Consider the following 21,895-nt stretch of genomic DNA (forward strand, 5'->3'; position numbering starts at 1 on the left):
ATACGTTTATATATAGCTTCTTTAAATAGCCCCTTTAGCCTTACTCGGCTTGAATTCCTAATCAGAAACTGTGATAACACTTACCATGGGAGGTCCTTGTCCGGGCAGTTGGTTTTGCATTGGGTTCATACTCGATCTACCTCTTCCTTCTCGTGTAGGCTAAAAAATAAAATCAATAAGTTACATTTACTCCTCAATAATTGAATGCACGAAATAACAGGTGCCACCATAAGAAATCATTCTGACATTGACCAACCATCTTGTAAATGGGTTACTATAATAATTCGCACATTATTCATACAAAAATTAAATTTATTCCAAAATGGTAAAATTGAAAACAAATCGAAATTAAAGGCTAGCTGCGCAGAATAAAAAAAAAAGCATCCCCAACACTTTTACCCGAACTTCAAATAAACCCATCCAAATGACACCCTTCGCTTTTCGATTGCTTGATTTGAAAGGTCAAACCGCTGACGAATGGTTTGACACTTTTTCCTATAATGTTTTTCGTTTTATTAACCCTTATTTACTTTTTTTCTACCAATGCCTTGTTGATTATAAAGTTTCAGACACTTGGAGCCAATATTCAGATTCGATTGCTTCGATTTGAGGATTGATGCAACTGAGTTCCCGATACCGAGGCTGCAATTGATGCGTACAGCAAGAACTCGAGGGAATAAAGGAGGTGTCCCAGGACACTAGTTCTAAATCAAACAAGATTTTAGGCGGCCAAAGAACGATCAAGATTTTTTTCTCTTTTAATGGAGGAAAAGTTAAGATAAAAAAAAATGGCATTGCTTTCAAGGGTTACTTCATTGCCTAAGACAGTCTTAGGAAAAGCAGCATTTCTACCAGTTATTGAACCATACAAAGTGGTCTCCAAACACTTCCCACATTTCTGCATCTAATCAAAAAGGTGCTTCAGAACTATCAGCTCAAGTACCTTTGGCTTACCAACAAAAATAACATTGTTACAGGACACTATACAATGCAACTAATTTCCAGCATTGATTTATACCTTCTGGGATGAAAAAGGCCGGAACAAAGTCTCAATGCAACTTCCCGAAATAAAAGCAGACATGTACGACAGCTGCCGATTAGAGCAGATGTTTTAGTAGAATGTTAAACAGATAGATCTCTCGCTTTTAGAACATTTTCAGTAGTGCTATGATTCAGCTAGCCAATGCCGGCAGTAAAGAGCAGATGGAAGGAGATCCATTGTAATTACGGCACTGTGAATCTAAGACAACTCATTTGATATAGTATCTATGTTATAACTAGGATTGCGTATCTTATTGCACACTAGTACGCCTATTTACAGACAGTGCCACTTTGAGTAAAATGTAGAGACAAACAAAAAATGGTTATAAAAGATTAGTAAAAGCCCTCCTGTATAAATGTTTAGTAACGAGTCATAGATCATTTCCACATGTAAGCAATCAGACAAGATATGTCAGGGCTCTCGGGTTGAAATCAATATTTGGAAACTCCAAAAATTAAGGTTTTACTTTCAAAGGGTAGGTCTAACCTTAAACTTTTTTTTACGAAATACACTCCAACAACAATTCATACGTGCTTAAGAAGCAAAGACTCGAAATGGAAGAGCTAAAGCCAAAAAACTTTCTAAAACTTCTCAAGCATTAGCATCTTTGTCAAATTCAAATATCAAATATTTGAAGTTCGTGGAATTATACAGCTTTTTACTGGATTCTTGTCAATTTATTTCGAGGTTTGAATGCTTAGAACTATGATTGGAGAATTTTTAGGGGAAAAGCAACTTTGTTTGTTGATTCCAAATTTCTAAAATCTTTGGACGTTGCTGTTTGAAATTTTGAAGTTACCCCCCCCCCATACCCTTTGAACAGTGAATGTGTATACCCCTAAAGCATACGTTATAATTTTTTTCTATATCACAAAAAAATTAAAACAGTTTTCATATACTATCTTTGGTTTTATTAAGTATTGATTTTCACACATATACACATGCTAGGCCCTAGGAGAGGGAAACACGGCACATATTTTGGAAGAGTTTATCCCACCACCCACCCCCCACCACGTTATAGCTTTGTGCAAAATTATCATATCTTTTCTGCATGCATCCCAAACTCTTGCGATTCGTGAATTAGTTTATTTTTAGCAAAAATCAAAGAACAATCCCTTAAACTATTGTAATTTAAAAAAATCGACAGTCTAAAACAAAAGGTGACCCCATTTGAAAAGGTAGATTTCAACAACCTTGCTCCAGAACCCTCAGTAACCTTGCTCTATTACCTCAGCAGGTAGATGCTTCCCCTTATTGACACAGTTTCAAATCTTTTCGTCAATCAACACTTCCCCCTTTCACTTGACAAATGATTGAATAATTGTGGCATTTAACTCACCTGTTACGCTAGATATCTCCCCCACCTACAAGGGTGGGGTATCCTTGAAGAGTCCACGCGACACCTTAACCGTGGGTTAAACAAGCTAAATCACCCCTACTGGGGAGAACTTGATAGGGTGGAACTTTTTAAGTAAGGTGGCACACGCCGAATGATCTCTTAGCCACAAATGACAACCTTCCATTTGAATAAACCGCAATAAAAAAGGGGACTTTTACCACCTTTTGTTGGGACCTTGGGGTTATTTTATCTGGCTTCTTAGTTACCTCAATAACAAGTTAAGATGAAATTACCTTATCAAAGAAAAGCAAGAGTGCAATGCTAGTGTAATATTCACCGAAAAGAAAAGGAAACAAAAAACTTGGGTCTAAGTGTGGGAGGCACTTTTTCTCTTATTTTTGGCAACTTTTTAATATAGTTATCAGTGGATGTCTTGATGACAAGAAATTGTCATCAAAGGTCTGATTATATTCTGACACCAAAAAGGACAGTTAAGTTTAAGACAATCCCTCTTTCTCCCACCAAGTCTGGTTGGGATCCGACATCACCTTTGGGTAGACGTGCTGAGGACAAGAATTTACTTATCCATGTCCCCCCGCCCTCCCACAGAGAAGCTGGGACTAACTTCCAGTCTTCAATATTTTCTGAAATATTGTAGAGGCCACATATAAGTCTCGGGCCAAGAAGTAGACTGAAAAAAAAACTCTATCTTGTGATCCAGCTGGTAAGTAACGAGATGGGAGTGGAGTATATCTGGAATCTTGGCATTTATATACCTACCAGAAGGGTCTGTCATATCTGAACCAAGATAGTAAACGCTAGTGTCCTAACTGTATCTTTAGGCCATCCAGGATAATGTGACCTCAGCTGAAGAGGAGAGGGGATCCCTGAATTCTCTCAAATGGCATATCTAACAAAAAAGGTCATTAGACTCCAACCTAACTTGGTGGAGAACCAGAACAAGCGTCCTGGTTGTACACTGTGAAGGTCCTACGGTCTTCTAGGGGGGGGGGGGGGGTCTGAAATTTCTATCATTAAAAGTTCGAAAAGAATTGGACCAAAATTTGATGGAGGAAAGATTAAGTGGCTAGGTTTTTGGGCCCAAGAAAGAATCCATACTCTACAGGGAAGGCGGTGCCTAAATTCATGCCACAAGGGTATTTACCAATGGTATCACTATTACCAAGCAATAGACCAATGATCATGGAAAAAAAAAAAAAAAAAACAAAAAAAACAAAAAAAAAAAAAAAAAAAAAAAACAAAAAAAAAAACACCAACAGTAGTTTACTCCGAAAAACAATAAGGATGGCATTTTTCAATCTCCACATTTTATTTTTCTCTCGCTCCAGAACACTAAAATCCCATGAGCTTTGCTAAATGAAGGCGAATCTCACGAGCATTTCTGGTTCAAAGAAACTTCAAGGAAATGACGCACAGTCCAAAGTGGGACGTCGGTAGGTATTTTTTTCAAGCTCCTACATCCCCTACTCCCCTGTTTGCAAGGACTGAAAAATTCAATGAAAATTCTAAATTCTGCTAAGAATCAGGGCTGAAAGTTGAGAAGAATGACCTTTGCCGACTCAAAGGTCTAGGTCAGACTGGATGAAAGATTCAAGAATGGATACAGTCTCCAAATTAGGGCCCTGGGAGGTATTTTCATTTTCAAATGTAGATCCAAATTCTCGAGTGTGTACTGGCTAACAGATAAGTGCCCAACACACTTTTGTAGTTAGTCAAGGGTCATATCTGTTACCATTGGAGGGGAAGGAGCGTAATTACAAGGGCGGTAATCATTATATCGGACAAAGCATTAATGGAAAATCTAATGGTCTATTTTTTCGTTATCTTATTTCTGCCCTTTAAAACACGTTTATCTTCTTTATGTCTTCATTCTTTTAATAATAAAAAAAGCTTTGATAAAATATATTTTGGCGAATTAACACCTTAAATCAATTTTACCAAAAACCTTCTGAACTTGTCTCCTCAAAGTGAACTCTTGGCTGGTATCAAATAAGACGTGGTATCAACTGAAAGTAAGGAGCAAGATTAAAACCTAAGACCAACGGAAATTATCCTGTATATGAGGGAGGCTACTCCTTCCTCAGCCCTCGCTCTTTACGCTAAAGCCTTAAAGTTCTTTGAAATACTTTTCATTGAAAATCAAGGGCCCTTGTGTTTGAGTAGTCTTTCCTAAAAAATCAGGACAAAAGGTCAGACCAGCGTAAAGAGCGAGGGTTGAGGAAGGGGCAGCCCCCCCCCCTCATATACAGAATAATTTGTGTTTGCCTTAGGTTTTAATATTGCTCCTTACTTTCAGGTGAAAAAACTTGTTTTTATTTAATTTCTGACCGTTTTTCAAATTACGCCAGGAAATCCCCTTCCCTCCTACTCCGTTGAACATTTCTACTGTAAAATTCCCTCCGGAAACTTTCCTCTCCAAGGAAAATTCTCCCTATGAAAAATCCTCTCCCCCCGCCCCGTAGAAAATTACTCCCAAAAATTTTCCCGATATTCCCCAATAACAAATACTATATGTGAACAATACGGCCAAATTGCGTAACTTAAGAGCCCTTTCCTCAAGGACTATGCAGGTCCCTGTCATCACCAAAAGCATAATTATTGGACCTTTCAACTATGAATCAGATGGTTATCTTAAAATTTTGATCGAAAGATTCTGGAGAAAATGGGCGCCAAAGGAGGGCTAATTGCCCTCCAATTATTTTTGTCCCTTAAAATGGACACTAGAACTTTTGATTTCCGTTCGAATGAGCTATTTTTCAATTTTCTAGGATCTTGAAACCTCATCAGTAGGGTCCTCTGATACGCTGAACCTGAGGGTGGGATTTTTATTAGGGTCGTTTAATTTTTTGGGATTGTTTCCACCTTTTTCGAAAATAGAGCAAATTTTCTCAGGCTCGTAGCTTCTGAATGGTAACATTAAACTTAATGAATTTTATTTATCTGGAATCAGCATAAAAAGCCAATTCTTTTGATATATCTATTCTTATCAAATTTCCGTTTTTTAGAGTTTCGGTTACTATTGTGCCGAGTCCCTCCTTACTTACAATTGGTTACCACGATCTGTCTGACTTTGGATCGAATAGTATAAGCTATGCATGTACATTTAGGCTTGCTTCTTATTCTTGTTGTTTGGCCAAGAGTCCATAAACAATTAGAACAATACTGCCCTGCCTGAAAGCTTCACTGACATAGGGCAGATGCAGACTTAGGCTAGTACCACGTGGTCATTGCCTAAGTCTGACCTAGCCTTCTCAGCAATTGTTGAAGCCCCCGGGCCATAGCATCCCTAATAAAAAGTAGCTATAAGATCATTATTTATTTGACCATTATTCAAAACAAAGATTATTCAACTTAAGGGGTAATCCTGCATATCCCTCCTGAGAAGGAAGAACTGTAGCCTTATTTCGAATAGGGAAGACCTATCATTCAATGCCCCATTCAACACTCTTTCTGAATATAGTCTTCCCTATCGTGACAATTACACTCACTCCATGGGGCCAGATACATCCATAGGCTATAGACAAACCCTGGGAAAACGTGGAGTAATGGAAGGAACCCTGAAAACATGGTTAATAAAAATATCTACACATTGTAAAGAAAAAAAAATAATATTATTAATTGTTATCTGATAAATGTTATTTTAAAAACAATTAATTGTTATAATATATATATATATATATATATATATATATATATATATATATATATATATATATATATATATATATATATATAGTTGTTTGTGTGTGTCTGTTGACTGACGTCATGTTTGTGTGTCGACTGATGTCATGTTTGTCGATTGACGTCATTATAAGGATTGAGCTGTATGTCGTCATGAAGTTGTTTGTCCACTGACGTCATGTTTGTCAACTGATGAAATTACAGACCAGGACACCGGGACACAGGGAATATAAATGACGACCGGGACACTCAAAGAGAAATTACAGACTGGGACACTGGGACACAAATAACGACTGGGACAGAGGGAATATAAATGACGACCGGGACACAGGGACACAACTACAACGGGGACGCCGGGGGCACAGGGGGGATATATAAATGACGACCGGGACACAGGGAATGTTCGAAGAGAAATTACAGACCGGGACACTCAAAGAGAAATTACAGACTGGGACACCGGGACACAACTACAACGGGGACGCCGGGGGCACAGGGGGATATATAAATGACGGCGGGGACACAGGGAATGTTCGATTAGCAATCACCATCAACAAAGCTCAAGGGCAATCATTAGAATAATGAGGTATAGATCTGAATATGGATTGCTTTTCCCACGGACAATTATATGTTGCATGTTCAAGAGTCGGTAAACCTGACAATCTATTTATATGCACAGACAATGGGACAGCGAAGAATGTTGTATATTCGCAAGTTTTACGCAGTTAAAAACATATATATATATCTATCTATATTCACAGGTGGGACACAGGGACACAACTACAATGGCGCATAACTAATATGGCGCGTAACGACTTACGCGCGTGGGGGGGGGGCTTGGGGGGCGCGATCTTAATGAAATTTGATATTTAGAAGGATATCGTGTCTCAGAGCTCTTATTTTAAATTCCGACCGGATCCGGTGACATTGGGAGGGGGAGTTGCAGGAAGAAACCTGAAATGGAATGAAACTTGGCGGGAAAAATAAGCACAAGTCCTAGATACGTGATTGACATAACTGGGACGGATCCGCTCTCTTTGAGAAAGTTGGGAGGGAGGGTTAATTCTGAAAAATTAGAAAAATGATATATTTTTAACTTACGAAGGAGTGATCGGACCTTAATGAAATTTAATATTTAGAAAGACCTCGTATTTCATATTTCTTATTTTGAATCCCGACCGGATCCATTGTCATTGGGGGAGTTGGGGGGGAATCCTGGAACACACTTAGAGTTGAGAGATCGGGATGAAACTTGGTGGGAAGGATAAGCACAAGTTTTATATACGTGATTGGCATAACCGGACCGGATCTCCTCTCTTTGGATGAGTTGGGGGGGCCTAATTCGGTAATTCTAAAAAATTTGAAAAAATGAGGTATTTTTAACTTACGAACGGGTGATTAGATCCTAATGAAATTTAATATATAGAAGGACCTTGTGTCTTAGAGCTTTTATTTCAAATCCTGACCGGATCCGGTGACATTGGGGGGAGGGGGGGGTGTTGGAGGAGGAAACCGGAAATTTTGGAAAACGCTTAGAGTGGAGAGATCGTGATGATAGTTGGTGATAAGAATAAGCACAAGTCCTAGATACGTGATTGACATAAACGGACTGGATCCGCCCTCTTTGGGGGAGTTAGGGGGGTCCAGTGCTTTGGTGAGTTCGATGCTTCTGGACGTGCTAGGACGATGAAAATTGGTAGGCGTGTCAGGGACCTGCAGACATTGACTTGATAAAGTCGTTTTCCCCGATTCGACCATCTGGAGGGCTGAAGGGAGAGGAAAAATTAGAAAAAATGAGATATTTTTAACCTACGAGTGGGTGATCGGATCTTAATGATTTTTCGGATCTTAATGACTTAATGAGGTCTGAGACACCTCGTGTCTCAGACCTCTTATATAAATCCCGACCGGCATTAAGCCTCTGATTTTTCTTTTAAATCAATCCATTGATTCTTAAAATTTTGCTAGAGCTCAGGCCATATGAGGTCTTGGCTCTTGGCTCTTTCGACCTCGTGACAAGTGCCATATGAGCTCTTAGCTCTTGTTTTTATTTAATTTCAGAACGTTTTTGACTTAATGTAGGTTTTGATTTTGGCTCATCGTGTATGAATAATTAAAACGAAATTGGCATATCAATTTTACTTTTTTTTGCTCAACGGCTTTCTCAAAGTTTTGATCGGACGATTTTGAGGAAAAAAAGGGGCAGGGAGGGGCTCTATTTGCCCTTCAATTTTTTGGTTGCTTAAAAAGGCCACTAGAACTTTTAATTTTATTTATGAACGTTTTTATTAGTAATAAATAAACGTAACTTACGAATTAACTTCCGTCACAAACTTCTATATTCGTATATTTTTATGACGTATATGAGGGGGTTCGCCCCCACTTCAATACCTCACTCCTTACAAAAAAGTTCAAATTTTGTTCCAATTCTTAAAGAATGACCCCTGAATCACAAAGGCTGTTTAATTAGAATAAACAGCTCTTTTGAAATTACTGAGCATACTTTACCGTAAAGAGCGAGGTATTGAGGATGGGACGAACCCCCTTCATGTACATAATAATTCCCCTTTGTTTTAATTTTTATTGTAGCTCCTTACTTTCAGTTGAAGAAATTTGTTTTTTATTTGATTTCTCATTATTTTTTAATTAATGCTGGGAAATCCAGCATTCCCTTCATGGAAATTCTCTTCCCCAATAATACATTCCTCCGTGAAAAGATCCTCCCACGTAACCCCTCCCCTGACTCCCCCCACCACCAGAAAAAATCCCTCCTGAAAACGTCTGTATACTTCCCAGTAACCAATACTACATAATCAATAGGCAAAGTTCATAACTTGCAGCCCTTCCCCCTGGGAATGTGGGGGATTAAGTCGTCCTAAAAGACATAGTTATCAGAATTTTCTACTATGCTGAACAAAATGGCTTTCTCAAAATTTTGATCCGGTGACTTTGGGAAAAAATGAGCGTGGGAGGGGGCTTAGTTGCCCTCCAAGTTTTCAGTCACTTAAAAAGGCTACTAGAATTTTTAATTTCCGTTAGATCGAGCCCTCCCGCGACATTCTAGGACCACTGGGTCGATACTATCACCCCTGAAAAAAAACACGCATCCGTGATCTGGTGAAAAATAAAGACTAAACTTGATGAAACTTATATACTTAAAATCAGCATAAAAGTCCGATTCTTTTGATGTATCAGTTGGTATCAAAATTCCGGTTTTTACTACGGTTATATACCAAACCGTTTTTTTATATACCGTTTTTTGTTTAACTTGCTCCGGTTATATACCAAACTTGTTCCCTCGCTGATTAAAACCTGGGGAAATGTTAGCTTTCTTCTACATAGGCATGATAAGCATATCTAAAAATATCTGGAACTCTCCTTAATCAGGGGCGTAATTTGCTATGGGGCAGGGGGCAACTGCTCCCTCATACTCTGGTTTGCCCCCCCCAGACCCTGGTTTTCCCCCCACCTCCCCAGCTGAAATTTAGTTTCTTCAAAAATCTTGTCAAAGCTAAGCCTGCATAATTCAAGCATCAAGAGGAACGCGTCAGTTTTCTTTAGTATATATTTGTCTTTATGGTACTATTTGATTCATTTTTCAGTGTTCGCTGTCATTTCCACTTAATTTGGAGAAATTGGCTCCAAATTTGCCCCCCCCCGGATTTTGATGAAATTGCGCCACTATCCCTAATGAAGCATCCTTATCAAAACCTCTAATTGTTAGATCTAAGTTCACCTTCACCAGATTTTAGACACTTATTTACAACAGCATAGGCCCCGGTGAATTTGCTTTTTTTTATTTATTTTTTTAGATTATACAATAACTTCTATCGGCATAACATGGACCTCTCACACACATATCGATTACCCTTGCCATTTTCTGGTTGTCGTTGCTGAAATCTTGTGACTATTTAACGTTCATTGAGATGATATGCTTTTTATGGGTGCCAATTAGGGGGGGGGGGCTATCCCCTCACTCTCAATTTTGAAAACACCTCTTTTCTTCACATTTATCTCAACCTCATTTTTTTGCGCTCATTTATCATTATCACTTATTTCGCCCTATCTTTTTTAGGATTCATAATTATTAATTGTCACTTACTTTCATAGACTATTCAATCAAAATAAGTCGATAGATTTACCATCATTTTTTTTCAGCAAAAACCAAGCTATGTACGTTTCAGGTACATATTCACGGGAGCACCTGGATCCTTCCACCCCCACCCCCATCATTTTTTTTTACCTTAGCGAATAAAGGAATAATAATATAAAAAAAGGAAATAACATGGCTTAATCAAAATCACATGTACACACAGGAGTGTGATCTTTATTTGGAGGGGGGAGTGGAAGGAAAAACTGAATTTAGAGCGATCGTTTTTTATTTTTTTAGGAAGACTACTCGGATAAATATCAAGGGAGATCCCTGCAACTCATCCCCTTCCCCGTGTTCATTCTTGCACAAAAATACAACTTCGTCAATAAAATCAGCCGTTTGAGCACCCAAAAAATAATTACAGCCTCACCTGAAGAAAATTTTGCCATTTTCATTTACAATGCGGTGCGTACTTTTAGAACAAATAGATATTGTTAAGCATGTTGAGAACTGAACAAAAGATTGAAGCACTCGATAAAACTCGAGGAATTTAATTGGAAGGGATGTAAACTTTACTGCGACCAAAAATATCATGTAGCCCCGACGCCTTTTGAACCACCACAACTGATTTTCCGGACAAATTCCTTTTTTACATTCAAGAAAAGAAAATACTGTCTTGAAACTAACTCCACATCTAAAATAAGCTTGAGTTATAGACATTCTTAGACACTATAGACATACTAGGTGCCCTATAGGAGAAAAAACAAACTAGTATCAAATAAATACAGTCATGAACTCATTAATTATTTTGGAGTGGGAACAATAATAAAAAAATCGAGGTGGGGGGGGGACAATAATAAAAAAATCTTTGATAAATTGAATGACAAGCACCCCGAAATTCAAAAAGCGTAGAATTTCTGAGGGCCGGGATCCAACCCCCCCCCCCTCCGCCTGCGTGAATCCCTGAGTAATGGTATTAGATTGTTTTATTACAATTCAAACAACTGAATAGTGATTCTTGAGCAGGGAAACACCCTCCAGAAAGAGTTAGCCGATTTCCAAGTATACTAACTGGCTAAGGAGCTGAGAGCCAGCGGATCTGGCATTGTGTCCGCACTATACACTCCCTTAAATGCCGCGTAGCTGCGTTGCATCTGAGAAAATGCGCAAAAGGCCAATCAATATTGCATTCATATCAAGCCACCTCCTTGACAATACCTTAATCTGCTGAGCCTCCAAGTCCCAGACAGCCCCCTGAGATTGCACCAAATAGGCATTTTTGCGCCACATGACAGTTTCTCCTGGCTCTGGAAGAATGTGTACCAGTACATGAAAAGGATATACAGACAAAATTATCTGTTAGATAAGCCTCTTATCACCAGCCTGAAGCCATTCTGTATGCAGCTGGCCTTAATGGCACCCCAAGGTTGCCGTATATTGCTGACAGAATAAAACAGCTACCCCTGCAACTATACATAGCCCCAGATAACTCACTAAGTATCCAAATAATCTCTTTAAATCAATTAAAAAGAATCAATTTAAAGGGCAAATGACTGAAAAAAGTAGACGATGAAGCTGAAAGCATAAAATATTTCTTAATTTCCACAAGAATGATTAGAAAAAGGTCTGTTATTCCGCATGCGTCGACATCTTATTTCTCACGCTGGCCGTGGACAAAAGCGCCGGAAAGCGAACGGTAACATTTATATTCATTGAAGTCCAGGTGCTCCCGTCAGGGTTTTGCTTCTATAGTTCAAAACGTGTATAGAAAGATCTTTTGTTATTCGAGACAAACCATATGTCTAAAATTGAAAGGTCCAACGTTCTGAGCTAAACTAGAAAACGATATTCATCTGCTTGTTGGACGATTTTCTCAGTGACAAGGATTTGGAAATTCGATTTTGTTGGGGCCTTGTCTGGAATCCTAATGACTTCCAGAACAAAGGTGGATGCTAACTCAGCATCTGTGAGCTATTTACAAGTTTACATATTGACATTTTTATTATAATTCTTTTAGAATAATCTCCTTTTTCTGCCAAATGTGTTAAGAGCATGACTTAGATTATAGAATGCACTTCTAAAAAAAGAAAGAAAACACCCATATAGGTACTCAACTGAAAGAAGCAACTATATATTAGTCTTTCGTTTTGTGGGAATACGGAGTTTCAAATGGCTTTACAGATAAATTTGGATATGATAAGAAAAAAATCGCACTTCCTTCATTTTTTTTCTTTGAAAACATTTTTCAGTTCAGTTCAGCTCAGTTCAGTTTATTAACATCAAAAATAAATGGACAACAATAACTCTCTACCCCTACAAGGCCTACAACAGCTTCTCTACCCCTACAACAGCTTCGATGTCACCTTGAAAATTAGGTTCTAGAGAACCCTAGAACATTTAAGGATTGAGACTAATAGAAGAAAAGGGGTTTGTAGGCAATCATACGCAGCCAAAACTTTAGGGGTGGGACCTGCGATGTGAGGATTTTCCCAGATGTTTTTGAGACTTCACTAATGTGATGTTAGGTTCTAACTTTCGGATTTACGAAAATAACGAATGGCAGTAAAACTAAAAAACAAATATACTGTAGGCGTATATGAGAAGCTACCGCCCACTTTAATCCCTCGCTCTATATGCTGTTTTTTTTACAATGCAACAAAATAGCCATTTTGTAATTTCCAGTGCTATAATTACTGAGTGCATCTCTTAATGTTTATAACTGAACAATATATTGTTCAAAGCAAGGGTCGAATAAATAGCCAGTCATTCGCCAAGTAATGAGTTTAATTTTTTTTTTTTACTTTCTATCGCACTACACTTGTGCAAGAGTATCTCTCTTGAAGCACTAAGAAAGACAAGTTGACTTTTACGTAAAAAGTTATGAGTTAATGAGGGCAGTAGCCCTTCTCACGCATAGCATACCCCAATTCGTACATATTTTACGTTTTAATATTGCTATTTACTTTCACTGGACAAAATAGTTGTTTTATCCTTTTAATCTTTATTCGTTTTTATTATCAATTCAGAAATATCCTAAATATATGAGGAGCTGCTGCCCCCTCATCTGATATGGATTCATTTCCTTTGCGCAATAAAATGTGAATTAATTAATTATGAGAGAGGTTCTGATCTCCATCAAACTCTGTGAACTTTAAGTTTAAATTCAATTAAATTCAAAATTTAAAACTTACTTTTCCTACTAAAAACATAGTAGCCTAAATTTTAAACTGTCTTTATTAAATTTTAGGCTGTCTTAATTAAATTTTTACTAATAAAACTTTATTTTACCTTTCTACTTATTTAAAAAGATTATTAGTTACAGTTTTACTTTACAAATTAAATTCAATTAATTAAAGAATATCCAATTAAATTAAAACTAATCTACATAAAACTAATTGAAAAGTATGAAAAACTAAAACTAAGTTCCTATTTATAACTCTATCACCACTCGTAGTGCACACTTGCTCCAAATACAAACGTCGAAGTTACGAAGGTCAGGGGTTAATTTACGCCTCTTTATTTATTTGAAAAACTTCTCACGGAAGGTTTGATGATATTGGCCTAAAAAACACTTTGGTCAATGTTGGTATTACCCGAACATTTTTTGGGGGTCATGAAACTATTCTTAATAGATGCATTTTGACTTTTTGAACTTCTTTTCTGTCTTGCAAAACTACGGCAAACTCACCGTTACAGAGTTATTCCGGCCCAAATATTCTTGTATTTATACTTATAGAATTGCAATCATTTCCGTTTTCGTTGATCGGAAATTTGAAATCGCTAACGTTTTAAGACCGACAATTGCTCTGTGGCTTTTAGAGACAATTTTTTGTTAGGTTAGGTTAGGTTTGCGGTAGTACTGCAAGAGAGAAAAGAGGTTCAAAAAGTCAAAATGCATCTATTAACAATAGTTTCATGACCCAAAAAAAAGTTCCTTTAATACCAATATTGACCAACACTTTTTAGACTGTAGCTACCCGAGAAAATGAACCAATACAACCTCCATAACAACGCTCCCCCCTCATAGCTTGTAACTATGCAACACTTCACAGCCGTTAATATTACTGAACAAACAGTCTACACCATATTTAGCAGTCTATAGACCGCGCATTTTTGGGCACAACTACGCCACTTTGCGGCAGGATGGCCTCAGAAACTGGGAAGTTATACAAGCATTTTTCGACGGCGCTAACCGATTAGCCATCTCACAACTTATACTCAATAGCATTTTGGCTTCATTCAGATCAAAATTGTTGTGTTGGCTGCAAAAATAGCAGAGATCGGCACCCTGATGCGGTGCCATTCCTTATTATACTTAAAAAGTATACTAGAACCTAGAATTCCGTTTCTTATGAGCCCTCTCCAGTCTACTGTTTGATACGATCCCCCTACAGAGAAAAATGAAAACAAAGTAAGTATGCGTCAGTGATCATCCTTTCCGAGATGAATTCGAAACTGTGTATTTCTGTAAACAAGAGCTTGAAATCTCTATTCTAGCTTTCACTAAATATTATATAACTCACCAAGCAAAACTTTTACTTATTATATTATCACCTCCTTTCGCTAATTCAAGCGTAATACAACCCCACAATAAGCCGACAAATATAAATAAAAAACTTGTGCTACAAAAATGAGAGTGCGAAAAAAGCAACCAAGAGAGCAAATGACCCCGAAGGAATTACCCGACTTTTCGAGCGTCAAATTTAATGCGTTTCTCTTCTCAAGAAATGACGAGTCCTGTTTCTTAATGGGTTCTTGGTAATCAGAGCAACATGTATTTAAAAGGTTGGGTATTTTGTCAACTGATCCTTGCCATATTCGAACTTTCTTGACAAAGTCAGGTATTGATTATCTACAACTTCGAATTTTTGACTTTCGCTAGCCAACTAAATCCTAACAAACAACAGCTTAGTTAAGTATTTCCGGTGAAAACTTGCTTGTAGTAAAAATACCCAATGCCTATTAATAATGTGCGCATGGCAAGAGGTAATTAGCATTTCAAATGAAGGAAATCATAACAATACGCAATATCAAAGTTTGTATGATTGTTTACACAGTCTGAAATTGAATCTGTTAAAAGATAGAATTCCATGTGCTGTTTAGTTAAGGCCATGAAAGCGACCATACCTGTACCCGACGAAAAGGAGGTGGGGGATTAATTCTAAATTCTCCTAGTAGCACTTACGCCAATGGTTAGCAATCGCTCTTTGTTTTACAATTTCGACTACTATAATAGACATTGGCAATTGCTTTTTAGACATAGCTTGTCCGAGGCATGCTGTACACAGGGGTGGCAGGGAGATCCCTCAAGATTTTCCTGGTACCCTCACTCCGATTTTTACTTTGTTTTTTAATCTTGTCAATTTGGTCAATTATTGGCGCCCTTGTCAAGACTTTTCTTTTCGGGAGTAGAGGAAAGACAATTTTATACGATAATTGTAATAAACAGCGTCCTGAAATTCGGGAAAATTTAGGATTACAAGGGGACGTCGTGGCCTCCTACATATGTTCCTGGGTTGCTCTCCAAAATTAAAGCACACTGACTGCAAACAATAGGTTTTAGAGTTCAGGCAGTTAGGAATTCATTTCTAGTTTACGAGTCACTAGAAGGAAGAGAACAAGACGAAGTCCCACCTTTATTGACAGGATCTAAGGGGAAAGGGGAGGGTGTGAATCCAGAAAAAAGTGCATGAGGCCCATATTTTTAGGAATCATGTAAATGTTTACTTTTTATCGGTGTTGACTATTTGCAAAAAAAAAGACCTATAAACTACTTTTTTCTAAATTCTACCCAATTTGCAAAGTACTTCGTGCTGAATTACGTATGGAAAACAGCATTTTCTAAAATACAACATTGATTTTACAAATATAAAGAGGAAATAATTTTTGGCAAATAGGACTTTTTGGCTTTAAAGCTTTTTTGGAGGTAAATTGATATTCCTCTATATCTCCTAAAGGTTTAATCCTGACATGATAGACACCAAAATATGGGATCTGTCTAATTAACAACTGATTTGAGGAATCATTGTTTGAACGGCTATAATAGGTTTTTCGACAAACCTTAGTCGATTATTTACATCTCGAAACAGCAACTGGAATGTTCAGACCATGCAACGTTTCTTTTAGAATATTGGGTTCTCTGTATAAAATATTCAACCATTAGAAGAATTATTAATATCGAGTATGGTACTATTGAAAGTTCAAACGGATTGAACGAATACAACAACTGACGGTGACCTGCGAACAAGAGGGGTGAAGGATCCATGCTCCTCTGATGGAACCATTTCAAAACGTTCCTTCATCCCATTTTTACAGTAAAATCGCCCCCGCCCTCCCTAATGTGCAAATGTATAGCCCAAATTATACATTTCACTTGTACTGTGCCATACGTCACTCTTGTGTTAATACTCAATAAATTGAAGCAACTTAATCCACGAATAAATAGTGGTACAGGAATAACGGAAAAGATCCCACATAAATGACGATAAGGATCAATCATCAGGGGCATTCCGAGGGTTGGTGGGGTCAAGAGCCAAACTAACCTAATCCTACCCCCTAAAACTTACTTTAAATAACAAACAACTAACGCAATCACCTTTTTTTAATCTTGGCTGAGGCTCCCCTCGGATACGGCAGCCAGGGCAACTCACTGTATTCCCCTCTTCTTCGAAGGGTCCTATGAATCACTTAGGAATTTGGTTATGGGATTCCCCCTTATGATCAAAAGTGGTTTAAATTCATAATTTCAAATTGGTCATTCATAATGTAATCCGATCGAGGCAATTATTGAGATTTTAGTATCAAAAGATTTGACTACTCTGAATATGATTGACTTAAATATATATTAATTAAAAAAAAAGTTTTTCCGAGGGAAGCAAAGAGCGAAGTTGAAACTTAAAACGAAAAAAACTATTACTTCCCAGCTTATCTAACATATATCAATAATCAGGTGCAAATAAATCAATTGGTGATATTTCCCTATGTTTTTAGGATTACAGAAAACTAGCACTTTGCTAAAAACACGAAACAACATAGGAGTTTTGTTAAGGTAAATGTGAGCCATTTAAGGACACTTTAAAAAAAACAACAGTATAAAGTAAAGTAAAACAAAAGTAAAGTAAAAGTAAAACAGTATAAAAGTAAAGCATTTTAGATTGTTGCTTTATTTTATTTTTTCGTTTAATTTGGCATCACTTCTGCACAATGAGCTCTGTTCAATGATTGACTGTCGTTTCGGATCCGAAAAGGACATTTCACCATTTTTTTTTGTAGAAAAGTTCGAAGTGAAGGAATCTTATTAGAATTAGGACTACAGACACATTTTAGAATTTGTATTACAAGTTAAAATTCTCCGTTTTATAGAGAGAATTTTTGTGTTTTCAGTAAAGTGCTAGTTTTCTGTAATCCTATTACATAGGGGAATATCACCAGTTGATTTATTTGCACTAGTTTTAGATAGGCTGTGAAGTAGTGATTTTTGTTCGTTTTAAGTTTAAGAGTGGAAAAAAAATTAAAACATAGTTCCGTTTCTTTTTGTATTTTTTTAAAGAAGAAATAGATCTTTAATTCTTGGTTTTAAAAAATTAAATTTAGTGGAACTTAAGAAAGTAGCTCTGGGCGAGCAGCTTCGACAAAAAAGGTTAACTAAGCGAACAGGTTTGCATATCGACATGCTTGTGGAAAATTTTGCTAGCTCAACAGAAATGTCCCTTTAGGCTTAGGGAGTTATTTGACCTGTCCCTATATAGAAAAGCCATTCATTATTTAGAAATGAATCGAAATTTCAGAGGAAGATCATTACTTGTGTAGGTACAATAAATGGTATTATAAACTAATTTTGTTTTCATTGCGAAAATTTTGAAAAGAATTGCCTGAATTCTCCTACAGAACTGTTTTCATTTGTTTTTCTTCCTGTTTGGATGCCCAGTCTTAAGTACGGAGAGAATAGTACAGTGGAATTGTCAAGTAATTAATTTGAACAAGTAAGTATAATAATAAGCAATCCTCCTTTTAATATACAACTTTGAGTAGTTCGAGAACCGCAAAACCTACACTTTCCAACCACTAAGTGGCAAGGGGTTAGGGTCAGGAGTGTAATTTGCTACGGGACAGAGGGGCAACTCCCCCTCCCGTACCTCAGTTTTCCCCCAGACCCCAGTCTGCCCCCTGCTGAAATGTATTTTCTCCAAACATGTTGTCAAAACAAAGATAAGCCTGCATATTTCAAGCATCCACTGAAACGGGTGAGTTTTCTTTAGTACATCTTTACCTTTTTTATTTCTATATGGTTCGTTTTTCAGTTTTTCTGTCATTTTCACTTGATTTGAGAAAGTTCTGGCAGGCCACTAGCCCCAGCTTTTCCACTTGAGTCATGGCATCAAAAGTGCCGTTTTAGTGCCATTCGGAACTTGCTGATGGTGGAATTTATAGGAAGGACGTAGATATGAGCAATATCTTTTACATGAGCTATTAAAAATCTATCTAAGGGCTAGTTGCCCTCCAATCTTTTCGGTCACTTAAAAGAGACACAAGGAAATTTACATTCCATTCAAATAAGCCATTAAACATCTCCCTATGGTGTTCTGGTCATTCGCTAGCCCTGGTGAAAAAAAAGGAGAGACATCAGTGCTACCCATGCAAAAAGTGATTTTCCTTGGTGTTCAAGACGGAGGGCTGTAATTGTCCTACTAAAGATTTTTGACCAATTTGATTCCAATGGTGCATTTTTTATTTCGATCTGCGCCATTTTCAACGGGTTTCAGGCTCTTTTCCAAAATCACCATAAATTTCTTTTCACAATAAACTTTTACTTTTAAGATCAACCGAAACAATAGTTACCATTCCTGATCCAGTGTCAGAGGGTAATTTCTTTTCACTAGGCAGTTTTTTTTTTACCAAAGCTTTTCCAACTTTTGGTTACTATGGGCTGTGGTTCGCTCTTTACTAGATTGTAGCTACAGCAGCAACAATGAAAATTAAAAAAAAACATATAGATATCTAATTTTTCGTTTAAATATTGAAATAGATTTCCTTTGTTTTTAAAATTAAAATTAGTAGCAATTAAGCAAGTTGCTTCAAGTGAGTAGCTTCGGCACAAAATTATAACTAAGCGGACAGCTTTGCATATCCAAACATATTTGTGGCAAATCTTGCTAGGTCAACAGAAACGTGTCTTTAAGCTTAGGGAGTTATTTGACCCGTCCCTAAATAGAAAAGCCACTCATTCCTTAGAAATGAATCGAAATTTTAAAAAAATCATTTCTTGTGTAAGTAGGATAAATAGTACTATAAAAAGGTTTGTTTTCAATAAAAAACATGATATAGATCTTTAATTCTTTGTTTTAATATCGAAATAGATATCCTTCCTGGGACATGCTTTAAAAAATAAGCCTAGAAAATCACAAAAAAAAACACAGGAGGCCGACACCGATATGCCCGATGCGATATATGTGATACCAATATGCCCGATACCGATACGCCCAATACCACGTACAGCCCTTGCCCAGGGACTATCGAGGGTCATATCATCATCAAAACCATACTTATTGGACCTTTGAACTATGTTAAACAAAATGGCTATCTTGAAATTTTATAGGACGACGGAGAGGGGGCCTTTAGGGAGGGGGGCTAGTTGCCCTCTAATCTTTTCAGTCACTTAAAAAAGGTACTAGCAAATATAATTCCTGTTCAAATGAGCCATTAAACATCTCTCTATGATGTTCTGGTCATTCGCTAGCCCTGGTGATTCTCCTTGTTGTACAAAGAGGGGAACTGTAATTTCCCTATTCAAGGTTTTCGATGCTGATTCCAGTGGTATAATTTTCATTTTAATCTGACGCCATTTTCAAGGGGTTTTAGGCGTTTTTGAAATCGTCATAAATTTCTCTTCGCAATAAATTTTTACTTTTAAGACGAACCGAAATAATATTTATCATTCGTGAATCAGTGTCGGATGGCTATTTTTTTCGCTAGGTAGTTTTTCTCTAAACGCGTTTTTTAACTTTTGATTACTATGGGCCGTGGTTCGCTCTTTACTAGGTTGCAGCTACTACTGCAACCACGACTATAAAAATACAATGGTAATTCGACATATGGTCATCTATTTAGCATCAAAAATGCAATGATTGAAAAGGGTACATTCGTATCAAACGACTAATGTATTCACCTTACCAATTTAGCCAAATACTAAACAATTTCTATCCTTGTTAAATTAGTCTGATAAATCAATTAATATATCACAAGACGTTTTGCGTGACAATACTAATAATGGAGTTTGGCAAGAACCTTCGACATAGTGGGATGAATGGGGGGGGCAGGGGGTCTGTTTTTCCTTTAGATTTTGATAAATAAATTTTTGAGGGTGTTTTCATTGAATGGAAATGACAACTTTGCCTCCCAGGGTATTGAAAAGTATATTTTGCCCCCTCCCCTCATAAATTTTCGTAAACTGACGCCACAGAGACAGCATAAAGTACATTTTACATTTTTTTACAAGTTCACTATCCTAAAAGACTAGTAACGTTTTACATTTTAGCTACTCAGAGGCGGTTTTAGGGGGCAGAGGGGGCACTTGCCCTGGGTGCAGAATTTTCAAAGAAACAATCTGCTGGTTATAATCATTTTGCAATTTTTGAAATTTTATCCTTATCGAAATAAAGTAAAGGGCGCAGTTGGCAGTGTATATCAGCAAATTGATTCCGAAATTTTAATTTTTACTGTCTTCATCACCATTCCTCGAAAACAAAAACAAGTAGACTGAATTAAAGCAATAATAACTTTGCCAAGGCTAAAATAGGAAAAGTCAGATTTAAATAAATGTAAAATTTTGTTAAAATTTAACCTGAAAAGTTTTTGGGAGACAGAAAGGGGGGTCTAATCAAGGTTTTTCCCCGGGCGAAAGAGAGGTTAGAACCGCCATTACTGCCTACATATTCAGGTTCCATAGAATACTCCCAAACTCTTTTGATGATTTAGAAGTCCCATTTGAAGTGGACAAAGTTCGTTATCAATTGATGATAAGGAAAATTGTGACAAAGCTGGGGAGAATTCGGGACAAAGTTGGCATAGCTTTTTCAGGAGACATGGGGGGCACTAATCAAGATTTGCCCTGGGTGCAAGAGGTGCAGAACCACTATTGTTGCTACTAAATATCCTGGTTCTTTTGCTGATTATCCCAAACTCTTTTGCTGATTTGAAGTCCCCTGTGCAGTGGACAAAGTTCGCTATCAATAGCTGAAATACCTTTTATGCTCTGTAAATGAAAAAGAAAATTTAAAAATAGTTCATGGAGCTTAAGCAAGTCCAAGGTTCTTTCGAAAAGGTAAACCAGTCTCATTCTATTACGCACTCCATTATCTTCGGTCAATAGCCGAAAAACGTTGAGATATTTTAAGGCTTTATCAGTGATAGCCGCAAGGGTTACTATACCCTAAAATGAACTCTGATATAGCCAGAAGGTTGCACAGACTATAAACTAACATTTTTTATATCTATGTGCTACACATAAACTGGTTTTTCGGCTATTTCAAACAGTTCTAATCGAATATTTCGCTCTACTCATAAAACGATTATAAGCGGATTTCCAAAAGCTAACAAAATGTTTACTAAAACTTTTAAACGGAATTCTCTAACAATTCGAAGCATTAGTAAAATTCGTTGATAAGTTTTTAGCGCGAAATTAGAAAAAAAGTATTTTTTTTTTTTAAGTGGCAAATAGTCTTCG

General features: G+C 37.1%; 1 protein-coding gene across 3 annotated transcripts in view; it reads right to left on the reverse strand.

Annotated features, from left to right (window-relative positions):
* LOC136032077 (methylcytosine dioxygenase TET-like) overlaps positions 1-21,895 on the reverse strand; it is a 67,758-nt gene that overhangs the window by 31,242 nt on the left and 14,621 nt on the right. For all 3 annotated transcript variants that reach the window (XM_065712202.1, XM_065712201.1, XM_065712200.1), the window contains one exon: positions 85-159. In XM_065712202.1, the coding sequence (XP_065568274.1) occupies positions 85-159 (75 nt within the window). The remainder of the gene's footprint in view (positions 1-84; positions 160-21,895) is intronic.

The sequence above is a fragment of the Artemia franciscana genome, chromosome 10 (genome assembly GCF_032884065.1).
Source record: "Artemia franciscana chromosome 10, ASM3288406v1, whole genome shotgun sequence".
Taxonomy (NCBI): domain Eukaryota; kingdom Metazoa; phylum Arthropoda; class Branchiopoda; order Anostraca; family Artemiidae; genus Artemia; species Artemia franciscana.